Below are 13,063 nucleotides of genomic sequence, written 5' to 3'. Positions count from 1 at the left end.
TGCTCCTTTTTCTTTTAACAGTGCTGCCTACAGTCATGCTGGCATGCTGTGAAAATGCCATAACTCTAACTCTTCTATCAGAGGCCCCATGGTGAAAGTTATCATCATCTCATGGAGATAGTGCAAAATTAACAACTGCCTGTAGAGTCAGAAAAATTTAAGTCTTATACCAAAAAAAAAGTCAAATAGCACATCTTATTTAAAAAAATTTTTAAATATATTTTTCTCATGGCTTTTGTTACCTCTTCTTTTAGTGCATGTTTCCTCTGTTCCAAACAGATCTCTTTAGCTCTCATCATCTGCAGAGTCTCCTTAGAAACTGCATACTGGAGTTTTTCCATACGTTCAGCGGCTGCTGCCCATGATGCTTTACCAAATTTCTTCTGATCTGCTCGCATTCGATCGTACACAGCTATTGATAATTTTTAAAAAAACATTGAGACATTAAGACGTGAAACAACTTGATACTAAAGAATTGAAAGTCTTAGATTCCACTGATCACACACTCAAAGATAAACACACAAATCCGACCCTCATGATAAATTACCTACAACAGCTCTAAAATATAATTCAACAGTATCTTAGATTCTCTCTAATGTCTCCAATAAGAATTTTAAATAATCATTCTCAGAAATAACTTTCTGAAGATGAAACTGAGTTTTCAGGTTAATTTTAAAACTTACTTAAAAAAATACTCTTTTCACATTGTCCAGTGTTATTAAATTTCTAAGTTTCTATAAAACTTTATTCTGTGACGGTTTATACTTTTTCCTAGGTATATTAGTTGAAATCAGAACCATAACTATTAAACGGTATTTAAAAATTATTTAAATTCATGTACTTTTGAGTTCTCCAAGAATATTTTAACGATATGACATAGGATGAAATAAATCCTAGACATTAGCATGGAGCTGATTCTGCTAAGGTTAGTGCTGGAGCAGAATCAGTTAGTGCTGGGCTTAACTAACTAAGCCACAAGGAAGACACCCAACTTCTCCTTGCCACCACACAAAAAAAGGAAGAACTTCTTAGTTTGCCACAATAGAGGCCTCATTCAAGAAACATTTCTTGACAATCAAACACCTAGTATCTTCCAGTTAAAGAAGTTTATCACTGATAATAGCATGGTGCTGGCTCATCTTGGGTCCTTATACAAATGAACCCAACCATCCTTATGACCCTTATGCCTAATAGGTCAGAATCAGACATGCTTTAACTATCATAAAAGAGTCAGGCAGGCAATCTGATTACGCAGTACCTAATGTAGTCTTTAGATCAGTGTACATTCTCTAGTAGTTTCTTTACTACGTTCAGAGATAAGTGATTAATACTTTTGTAATGCTACTATATCATAACCCTCTTTGCAAGAAGTATCTCAGTAACATTTGTCTCAGAATTTTAATTTTTTTACAATAATACGAGTACATACTTGAAAATTAAAACTGTACAGAGACGCTGATAGTGGAAAAGAGCAGTTTCTCATGCTCAGCTCTCCCCCCACCCTTAGTCCCAATGCCTAAATGCAACCAACTTGGAACCTGCTCCTGGGCAGTTACCTCCATTCAAGAACGTTACCATTTCTTGATTTAGTCTTAAAAATCTGTTGAGTTCTTATGAAAAATGAGCAATCTACTTACTCAGAATCTCCTCTCAATATAGTTCTTTTGGTTTCTCTGGTTTTTCTTTGGCCTTTAAATGCTAACATATTTGAATATTGATCTGATCCTTTATTTTAGGGTTTCTAACAAATAATAACTAATTCTGTTGCTTACATATCAAATGATTCTGCCATTTTAAATCTCTATCTTTTAAAAATGTATGATAATATTTATGCAACCATAAGATCAATACAGTAGTGCACTGCAGGGGAAAAAATAACAGCAGGTGGTTTGGAGTTAGACAGCTTGGAGTTAAATTCCCACTTCTACCCATCAACATGTAACTTTCAGAAGAAACTTAACTGTTCTTGGGCTAAATTCCCTTGAATGATAAACGTAAGGAAATACAGTACCTCCTCGGAAGCCTTGTGGAAATTAAATGAGAGAATAATAGATATTCAAATGTTTCTCTCACTTCACATGGCAATATTAATCAAATACATGGTCTGTTTTGTTTCTTCTCTCCCTCATGCACACGCGACCACAATCACTCATATTTATATGATGTTGTGTTCATTTCAAAGTGCTTTTTCCAAGTGTTCTATTTATCTGCCCAGCAATCCTATAGAATAGGCATGGTATGCATTATCAACACCTTCAACATAGATATGTGAAACTTGGTGACTTAAGACCAAGGTTACACACCTATAAAAGGAGAGTTATATTAGTACCCAAGTTGCTTAAATACCTAGTCTGCTGCTTCTATCATTTTTACCTGAACTTGTAATCACAGCATATAGTCAAACATTCTGCATAATCAAAACTAGTCTGGAGCCTTACCTCTTGCTTCCCACTTAAGGACTGTGTCTGTGGAGCAGTTCCCTGCCCTAATTCAGTCTCAGGTTGTTACCTACCACAAGAGCTAGTCAATACTTTGTCTTCCAACATCTTTAGATAGAATGTATTCTTCTGCCTAATTACTGCTCACTTCACCTGGAGTTATTTTCCAACAGCTCAGGAATATGAAGATAATGTAGAAAATTATGAATACAGAATGCTCGGAATACCCCTAGAACAATATTGGAACACCTTGAAAACAGATTCTTCTCTCCCTCTGCTGGCAAGAATAAAGATTCTTGCTAAGATGACTGATAACATTAACAGGATAACAACCATGTAATAACACCCTATGGTGATCATTATATGTAAAAAAGCTCTGAAGGCAACAGTCCTGGTGTTTACAAGGAATCATGTTAAATTTGTTTTAAAAACCTTAATGTTCTAACATACATATACCTGTCAGAAAAGGGCCCATTTAAGATGTTTTTAAAAACTAAGCAGTAAAATTGGGCTACACCTGGCTTTGCATAAGGAAGGAAATAAAGGCCTATTTTACTCCTCTTCTAATATATAGATAATACAAGGAGATCTTATATAGATCAATAGGGGGAAAACAGCCCAATAGAAAAATAGGCAGAAGACAGTAACTGGGAAAAAAGGAAGGATATGCAAATACCAATTATTACATGAAAACAAAAAAGATGAACACTCAGTAATAACCAAAGAAATGCAAATTTTAAAAACATGGTACTACTTTTCATCTATTAAACTGGTTTTTTTGTTTTTTTTTTAAAATGACAATGCCAAATGAGGCTGAGGAATAAAGGAAAGTATTCTCATTCAGCACAATTGCTTCGAGTGAAACTTTTAAGGAAACGTGGATTTGCTGAAAGAATAACCTGAATGACTACTTTAATGCCAGGTATACAGAGAGATTATTAAAATAATGAATAATTTAAACTGCTTCTCAGGGAGTGGTGGAACGATTTCTGTGGCCTCCTATGGAAGGGAGTTGGAAGGAATGGACCTTGCCAGACAGACCTTGCCAGATGTATCTCTTCTTTTGGCTTGATTTGTATCCTTTATAAATTGTAATGGTAAGTATGTGTTTTCCTGAGTTCTGCAAGTCACTGTAGTGAATTTTTGAACCTAAAAGGGCTATAGGAACCCCAAATTTGTAGCCAGTTGGTTAGACGTACAGATGGCCTAAGGACACCCCAAATTTGCAAGTAGTGTCTGAAGGGCAGGGAGTCTTGTTGGTGACTGGGCCTTTAAGCTATGACGTCTGTAACTGTGAACAATTATTGTCGGAATTGAATTATGCTATACTAATACCCATCACTTTTAATTTTTTTAAAGGTGGGCTATATGTAAACACATATGCCTAGAAAAGACTGAAAGGATATACCTTAACTTGTTAATAGTGGTCTTCTTTAACTGCTAGGATTATGAGTGGTCTTTAATTCTTTTCTATATAACTATTTCGAACATAAAATACTTAAACCACTCATTTTTGAAAATACCTCCATCCATTTTGAAAATACCTAACAAAAATAATTCTACTGGGAAACTCACCTTTTTGAGCTTTAGCTGTTATTTCAAAATATTTGACAGTAAGATCTTGAATGGACAGCACAGCCATATGAGCTTTCCGCTGCCAATCAGCATCTTCTTTTTGTAGACTTTCAATTCTTCGGGGACCCAGGTAATCATTCTCTATAGAAATCTATAGAGAGAAAAAAGAAAAATGGAAAAGATCATTTCTTTCTCTCTTTTAACATTTACTGAACGTTTATATATCAGGCATTGTGCTTGGTACTAAAAGAAAGAATACTTGTTTTTCCCTGCTCTGCAGTAGAAGCTATCAATTTACAAAACAATTAAATTAACAATAATGTTGAAGACAGTTGATGCAGAAATTTGTTCCCCCTTCCTCCTCTATCTTCTTCTTCATCCTTCCCTCTTCTATATATAAATAAAGGACATATAACAAAATGCTTAAGACTGATTATTTTCAAGTGCTGGGATGAGAAATTTATTTCCTCCTTTATGATAATTATATTTTCAGGTTAAGAATTATTTGTGCCAATAAAATGCTTATTTAATCATTGACATAAATAAATAAAATAAGATTGACAATATATAAAAATCAGCCTATCTGCCCACTGAAGGACTCTGGATATAAGTAACAGAAAAACTGGCTATGTATTATTTATAAGAGTCACAACTAAAACAAAAGGACAAAGGAAAGCTGAAAATCAAATGAGGGACAGAGGTGTGCCAAGTGAATGTCACAGAAGTAACAATATCAATATTAAAGTATAGAAAAGTGCTAAACCAGTATGTTAATATGGAAGAAAGGTACAGTCCAGGAAGAACAGCAATAGACCCTCTGTACTGCTTTACCACATACTGAGTAAGAGACTTAAAACTTAAACAATAACACCATATTAGGATGATGGGGAAAAAATATTATAGAGAAAAATGTTAACCCACCCCTGGCACACTTAAAAAAAAAAACTGATCAAGTAATTTATCATACACCACTAAAAAATTATAATGAATTTCAAAAGTAGAAATAATGCAGGTCATAGTCTCTAAACAGTACAATAAATAGAAATCAAAGGAACAGTCTAAAACAGTTGATTTAGTCTTGAAGCAACAATATACTGCTCCTTAAGCAAATGAAGTCTTCCACAAAGAGGGAAAAACGTATGAGCACTCACTGTAGTGCTCAGCACACACAGAACAATTAATTAGCAATGTTAAGGGGACAGTGGCAAGGTAGAGGAAGAGGTCAAGAATGATCCTAGGGTTACTGGGAAAAAATATGTACATGGAATTGCCAAGGATTTCATTTTGCATGCTAAGTTTAACTTCGCAAGTCATACCCAGAGATATAAGCTTGGGTACCCCTGACACACTAGAAGACATTTAAAGCAACGAGAGTGAACGAGTTCATGTAAGGAACTGTAATCATATAAGTAGCAAGATTCAATGGAGGAGAAATCAACACTATCAAACACTGCTTAGGGGTCAAGTAGATACACAACAAGTACCCATGGACCTGGTACAGCATGAACTTGGCGACAACAGTTCTGCAGTACAGGCAAATTCCTTTTGCCTATTAATTCCCACCATATCTTCAGACCTCAGTTCAATTACTGGTTCATGGATGTCGTCCCTGACTCACCGTTATAGGCAGTATAAGCTCTTCAACCTAACAAATAGCCTTCATTCTTAAGTCTTATCACAATCATACTTCATATTATTTTATATCACCTGCTTTCTGCTCTGAATGTTCCATGAGGGCAGAGAATGCACAAGTGGTTTTTATCTCTGCTTGCTTGCTTTTCACTAGCACACTGCCAGGCATGAACTAGGTAACCTACAATATTTCCTGAATGAGTGAATAAAAATTCACTTCCATACATGTTTTTAATGAGGAGAGAAATGTAGACACATGTATAATACTCTTTTGAGAAATCTGTGTGAGTGAATAGAGGGGAAAAGGGTGGAGAAGAGGATAAGGCTTAAGGGTAGGCACTCTGCTTTATTTTAATGGGAGATCACAGAGCAGGTTGAGAGGGAGAACCTATGTCTTCCCCTGTGAAGAAAGAACCCAGTTATGAAAAGAATCTGAAAAAGAATTATGTATATGTATAACTGAATCACTTTGCTGTACATCTGAAAGTAACAGAACACTGTAAATCAACTATAATCCAAAATAATATAAAAATTTAAAAAAGAAAGAAAGAATCCAGTTAAAAATAAATTGGTAGAGGAGATGGGAGGAGAGAAGACACAAGACAGCTGTTTTCAGATGGTAGGGTGACAAACCATTTATCGTAGGAAGAAGACTCATTAAGCAAATATTAAAAACAATACTAACCAAGGTTAGTGAAGTCACGGTGAAACAGGCACACATAATATACTGCTGGTGGAACTATAAATTGATTAAAACCTTTTCTGGAAGTATTTTATGATACCATAATCTTTGAACACATTTAGCTGTTTAGATCAGGACAAACTTTATTGAGGCCCATTAATTGCAGAGGGCTTTGAAGGAGCGATAGGATTTTGACAGCTACATGGGGAGCATATGGGAAAAGAGAACCACCCAAAAGGGATGCTGTAGGTAAGAATTAACCTGAACAAAAGCCTTGAGGCAAGTAAGTTCAATGCATGGTAAAGGACAGAGAGCAGTCCAGCCTAGCTGGAGTTTAGGTAAAACAGATGAAGGTAGTGGGAGATAAGACTAGAAAAGTAGGTTATGATCACTATGAGGAGGCTGGGGAGTTTGTACTGCATAGGACAGGTAACTGGAAACCACTGAGGGATTCTCAGCAATAATAAGTGGCATATTTAGACTTCAGTTTACATTTAAGGTTTTAGAAAACTTGTTTTCTGTAACAAAACCATCAAGGTTTTGTGCTTTCATTTGTTGTGATTGCCTCTGATTTTTAAAACAAGTTAAAAAGCAAAAGATTAGTGTTCACAAGTATGAAAAAGAAATTTAATAAATTGATATTATGATAAATTTAATAAATTGTAGCAAAAATTTAAATTCTTACTCGGCACGTTATGATGGAAGTCCTTTTCAATGACATGATTAAACTTCGTATGTTTATTATACCTAAGACCATAAGCTAGGTTAGCTAAGTTTTTTCCCTGACTTTGAAAGTCAAAATGTATTTAGATTCTATCAACTCCCAAGTTCAACCTTCTGCCTTGTGATGCTAGGGTTCAGGCTCTGAAAACCACATTTAGCCTTTGCCAACAGAAAGGGTTGGAGGAGATTTCAGAGTTGAAGGGAAGAGAAGATTTGCTTCTTCCTATCTGTATCACTTGACTTTCCTGTTTGCTGTTCCTGTGATCGTCATCCCAGACTCGCTTCTTCATCCCAGCATCTGCAGTACCTTCTTAAAGGAGTTAACAGAATCAAGTTTGCAGTTTTTTAACCTTCGCAGAACTGACCTCATTTGTGTGCCCAAGACAAACCAGCACCTGTCCACCACTGCCCTATCCCCAGAGATCTGGTTCTCTCCATTGAGATCAGACACACCAGCACTAGAAGAGCAATGTCTTCTTTCTCAGAGGTCAGCTCCACAGGTCCTATCCTTTAATAATTACCACCTCTTCCCTTTGTAACCCCCGATCCTAGGAGTGGCGGCTGCTTTTGCAATTAACTCTGATATCTTAGAGTTGCCTTCTTATCTACCTTGTTAACAACTTTATACCTGGTTCTTAAAATTCCCTCTGTTGAAATAACTGATTTGATCTTCTGGTCAGACCAACAGACACAACTATGGAATAGAAATGTAATAACCAGAACAGGCACTGCTCAAAATTCAAAAATCTTAACTCAGATCATGAAGATAGAAACCCTTTTCACTTTCATAGTTAAACACTGTACAGAAATGAGAAACCTTGCATTATGGCTTTTTGAAGAGAAAAACTAATATAAAAAATCTGGTGGTAATTATTTGGCGATAACTTGTTCTTTGTTGTTGGATTATTTTTACCTTCATTGTACATGTATATTCAAATATACAGAAAACAAACATGCTATGCTTAAATGCTGGTTTTTTAACTGACTTCTGAAACTCAGTAGCTAATGCTGCAGCCAACTGTTTAAAAACATGATTACAGTTTACTGTACCTAAGACATTAAGCTAGGATACTGAGTTCTCTTCCTAACTTGGCAAATTTGAAGATGTACAGCACTGGTCAGCTGGATCATGTGCTAAAAACAATGACACCTCTGTTTTCAATTTTAGGGCTAGAAAGAAAACAGTGTCTGTTTTTAAGATGGAAAAAAATGTGTCAGTTTAGGTAGCTAGGATAGTGAGACTAGTTTATAAACACAAATTTCTTGGCAAGGAAATACTTATTATAAAGTACATCGCTAGCTTGGATACTGGGTTTTATATGAGAAGCTGAAGTGTTACTTCTGTCTATTGCTGAGATTGTAATTTAAAAAAAATTCCAATTCTTAGGTGAAACAAATGTCAAGATAAACTTGTCAATATACTGATGTAGTAGAGACCTTAATGTGAATTTTCCAGGCCCAGGAGTCATCAGAAGGTGACTCTTGATTAAGAGAATGACATGATTAGACTTGGCATCATCTATTTCATGCATTTTTACATTCAAAGCAAATATTAAGTGTACTATTCCCAGGAAAGAGTGTGAAATGAGGCATTTTTTGAAGGTAAGAGACATCTAAAGACAAGGAAACCAAAAGAAAAAATAGTTGAGGTAAGAGATAAGTACCTTAATGTACAGTGGTAGCACTATATATTTCATAGTGTGCATGGTAAAGTATATAGTGGTCCAATGGTGTAAAAATTGCACCCTGCACAAAACCAGGGGGGTTTGCCAAGCCATGCGTACTGCTGCATATGCCCATTTGTCTGCTGGAATAAGGGTGGAGGTGGGTGACTTTTTCTATTTCACACAAAGACACCTATAGATTTGCTTGGTCCTGGGGAAGGGTGGAGGAAGAAGAGTACATTCAAGTTTCAACTAGAAGACAGCTGAATTGCAAAATGACATGACTGGCTACAAAGGGGAGGGAAAAGCTGAGGGTGTCTTCTAGTTTCTAGCTTATGTACTTTCAACAAGTCATTAGAAATAAGTTGGACAATGTGTCTGAAGTGCTTATAGTTAATCCAGGAAGACTACCAGTAGGTCAACTCGCTAACTAACCCTGACTCATTAAGACACTGGGCCTAAAAATCTAGAGAGGATCATCTAGTTTATTTATTTTTATTTATTTATTTAAGGTTTTTTTTTGGTCATGCCACGCAGCCTGCAGGATCTTAGTTCCCCGACTAGGGATTGAACCTGGGCCCCGGCAGTGAAAGCCCTAACCACTGGACCACCAGGGAATTCCCCAAGGATCATCTAGTTTAAATCTCATTTTATGGATGAAAAAACTGGGGCCCAGAGAGAATGTAACTTTGAATTTAGTGTGCTCCATCCCTTAGCTGTTTCAAATTTTATTAGACACGTGGTTCTCAAACTTCATATCAGAATTACCGGGAAGACTTGTTAAAACAAAGATTGCTGAGCTTCTCCCTAGTTTCAGCAAAGGAGATCTGAGGTGAGGCCTAAGAATATGCATTTCTAACAAGGTTCTAGGTGATACTGATGCTCCTCGTCTGGGGGTCACATTTTAAGAACCAGTGTATTAGAGTCTGGGAGCTTCCGAAAGGGGTGTGTATTTTAAAGAGGCTAAAGAATAAAAGTCAAATTCCATAGGATGAGATAGCATTCTAGCCCCTGACCATCATTCCTCTCCTACAAATCCTTAGACTGAGGCATATCAAACAATTCACACCCTGTGGTATAACTAAAAGAGCAGGCTTTGCAGTCAAACATGTGTTTCAATCCCAGCCATGCCACTTACTGGTCTCCACTCATGGTGCTGGGTTGGTGACTCAGTAATGTTTGAATAACTTATTGTGACTAAAAGCCCTAGTATTATGCCTGTTCACTATACCATTCCTGTTTTTATATACCTATCTGGAATATTCTCAATTCCAATCTCCAATACAGACATACATACTCACTTCTTACTGAACTCTTATTCTTCAGTGGTGAAGCTTGATAATCCCCCTTTTTCCATATATCTTCAGGCAATGGTGATCACCTCATAATGCATCTCTACATAAACTTGTACATACTGCTCATTTTTCTTTTAAAAAATCATCTGACTTATAATTTACATACAACAAAATGTACCTGTTTTAAGTGTAAATTTTGACAAATATATATACCCATGATAACAGGCACCATAATCAAGATTTAAAGCACATCAATCTCCCCAAAGGATTCTGTTACATCTGCTTCCTCTCAGTGGATCTCCCCGGCCCCACCCCAGGCAACAGCTGTTTAGGACAATCTTCTAGAATTCCATGTAAATGGAGGCACAGTTTATACTCTTTGTCTGGCATCTTTTGCTCAGCACAATTTTTTATAAGCTATTTAATCAGGATTTAATTTACATACACTATGTTCAAGTGAATCCATCTAAAGTGCTCAATTTGATGAGTTTTGATTGCTGTATACACCCAAGAAACAACCACTACAATCATGATACAAAACATTTCCATCACCTCCAAAATATTCTCGTACTACTTTGCCATCCATACCTTCACACATATACAGGAGGGTATATACCCTCCTGTATATGGCTTCAACTTAGCATGACTTTGACATGTGTCTGTGTTGTTGTGTCTATCAATGGTTAATTCCTTTGCTTTGCTGAATATTATTCTACTATATGGAAATATCACATTTTGTTTATCCATTCACCTGTGTATGGTAATTTGGGTTGTCCCAGTTTGGGGCTACCGGGAATACAGTTGGCACGAACACTGGTATGTAAGTCTTTTTTGTGAACAGATGTTTTCGTTTCTCTTGTATAAGTAGCTAAGAGACAAACAGCTGAGTTGTAAGGTATTGTACAGTTGACCCTTGAACAATATGGATTTGAACTGCATGAGTCCACTTACATGCAGATTTTTTTCCCCATATTACAGTGCTACAAGATCTGCTGTTGGTTGAATCCACGGATGGGGAACCACGATCTGGAAAGCCACTTTGGGACTTAAGCATTTGAAAATTTTGGTATCATTGGCGGGTCCAGGTCCTGGAACCACACCCAAGGGTTGTTCAAAGATCAACCATATATGTTTAACTTTTGAAGAAAGTGCCGAACTGTTTTCCAAAGTGGTTGTACCACTTTAAAATTCTGTTAGCAATGTATGAAAATTCCAGTTACTCTACATCCTCACTAGCCCTTGGGAGGGCCAGAATTTTTTCACTGTACTCACTTCAATGGGTGTGTAATAGTATCTCACTGTGGTACCAATTTGGATTTCCTAGATGAGCATGTTGAGCATCTTCACATGTGATTATTAGCCATTTCTTTGTGTCTTTTAAAATATTTAGCTCATATTGAAAATTTTGGGGTTTTGTCTTACTGAGTTGTACAGTTCCTTTTTCAGATGTACTACAAGTTATTTTCTCTCAGTGTGTGGCGTGCCTCCTCATTTTCTTAATCTTTAAAATAGCAAAAGTATTTAATTTTAATTTTAGTGAAGTCCAATTTTATCTTTTTTTTTTTTTTTTAGTTTTTGGCTGAAGTTTTCTGCATCCTATCTAAAAAACCTTTGCCTTTCCTTCTGAAAGATTGTCAAAACTTCCTAGTTTTGTTATAAAAGTTTTATACTATGAGCTTTATGTTTGGGTCTAAGATGTATTTCAAATTAATTTTTGTGTATGGTATAAGATAAGGAAGCCTGGACTTCATTATTTCTATATGGGTATACACTTCTAGCACCATTTGTTGATGAGACTATTCTTTTCCCACACTGAATTGCCTTGTCACCTTTGCAGAAAACTAATTGACTATATAACCACAGGTTTATTTCTGGATTCTGTTTAGTTCCATTCATTTACACATCTATCCTATACTATCACCACAATGTCTGGATTTCTCTAGCTGTTTTATAATTGGCTGGTTAGTTTAAAAAAAAAACAAAAACACCCTACTGGAATATTAATTTGAATCTACAGATCAGTTGATAACTGACATCTAAACATTATTGATTACTGTTAATAGATTACCTTCCAATCTACTAACATGGTCTATCTCCCATTTATTTAGGTATGCTTTAATTTTTCTCAGCAAAGTCTTTTAATTTTTCAGTATATAGTCCTTTCATATATTTTATAAAATTTATCCCTAAACATTTCATGTTCAGAGATGCTAATGTAAAAGGCATTTAAAAAATTCTGATTTCAACTTCATTTCTGGAAGATAGAAAATGCAATTGAATCTTTAATACTGACCTTGTAACTAAACTTACAGATTATTTCCAGTAGCTTTTTTAGATTCTTAATTTTTTTTACATGTGTGATCACATGATCTACAAATAAAGAAAGCTTTACTTTTTTTCTAATTTATATATGCCTTTTATTTTTTTTCTTGCCTTATTGAACTGGCGACAAACTCCAGAGAAATACTGAATAAAAGCTGTGGGAGCAGACAATCTTACCTAGTTACCAATCTTAGTGGGGGAAGAATTCAGTCATTCACCATCATGTATGATGTTAGATAGGCTTTCCATACTACCCTTTATCAGCTCAAAGAAGTTCCCTTCTCTTCCCAGGTTGCTGAGATTTTACCATGGATGGGCAATGAACTTTTTATCAAGTGCATTTCTGCACCCAGACATGTTGATTTTTTTCCTTTATCAATAATATGGTGAGTTACATTGATTAGTTTTTGAAATGTTAAACCAATCTTGCCTTTCTAAGATAAACCCTAATCACAGTATATTATTGAATCCTATTTTTCAATATTATGTTAAGGATTATTGCATCTACATTCATGAGGGATGTTTATCTGTAGTTTTCTTTTTTTCTATAATGTCATTTGATTTGGATAATGCTGACCTCAAAAATGAGTTGGGAAGTGTTCCCTCTTTTAAATCCTCCAATGATCCTTTACCTGGCCCTGGAGTTTTCTTTGTGAGAAGGTTTTAAATTATGAATTCAACTTTGTTAATATAGCGCTACCAAATTTTTTCTATTTTTTCTTGACTCTATTT

The 13,063-nt window shown here is 35.7% G+C and overlaps 1 protein-coding gene across 2 annotated transcripts in view; it reads right to left on the bottom strand.

Annotated features, from left to right (window-relative positions):
- JMY (junction mediating and regulatory protein, p53 cofactor) overlaps positions 1-13,063 on the bottom strand; it is a 72,097-nt gene that overhangs the window by 27,316 nt on the left and 31,718 nt on the right. For both annotated transcript variants that reach the window (XM_068535559.1, XM_068535560.1), the window contains exons 3-4: positions 4,014-4,164; positions 243-412 (exon numbers count right to left, since the gene is read on the bottom strand). In XM_068535559.1, the coding sequence (XP_068391660.1) occupies positions 243-412; positions 4,014-4,164 (321 nt within the window). The remainder of the gene's footprint in view (positions 1-242; positions 413-4,013; positions 4,165-13,063) is intronic.

The sequence above is a fragment of the Eschrichtius robustus genome, chromosome 2, assembly GCF_028021215.1.
Source record: "Eschrichtius robustus isolate mEscRob2 chromosome 2, mEscRob2.pri, whole genome shotgun sequence".
Taxonomy (NCBI): Eukaryota; Metazoa; Chordata; class Mammalia; order Artiodactyla; family Eschrichtiidae; genus Eschrichtius; species Eschrichtius robustus.
This window is presented reverse-complemented; position numbering and strand designations above follow the sequence as displayed.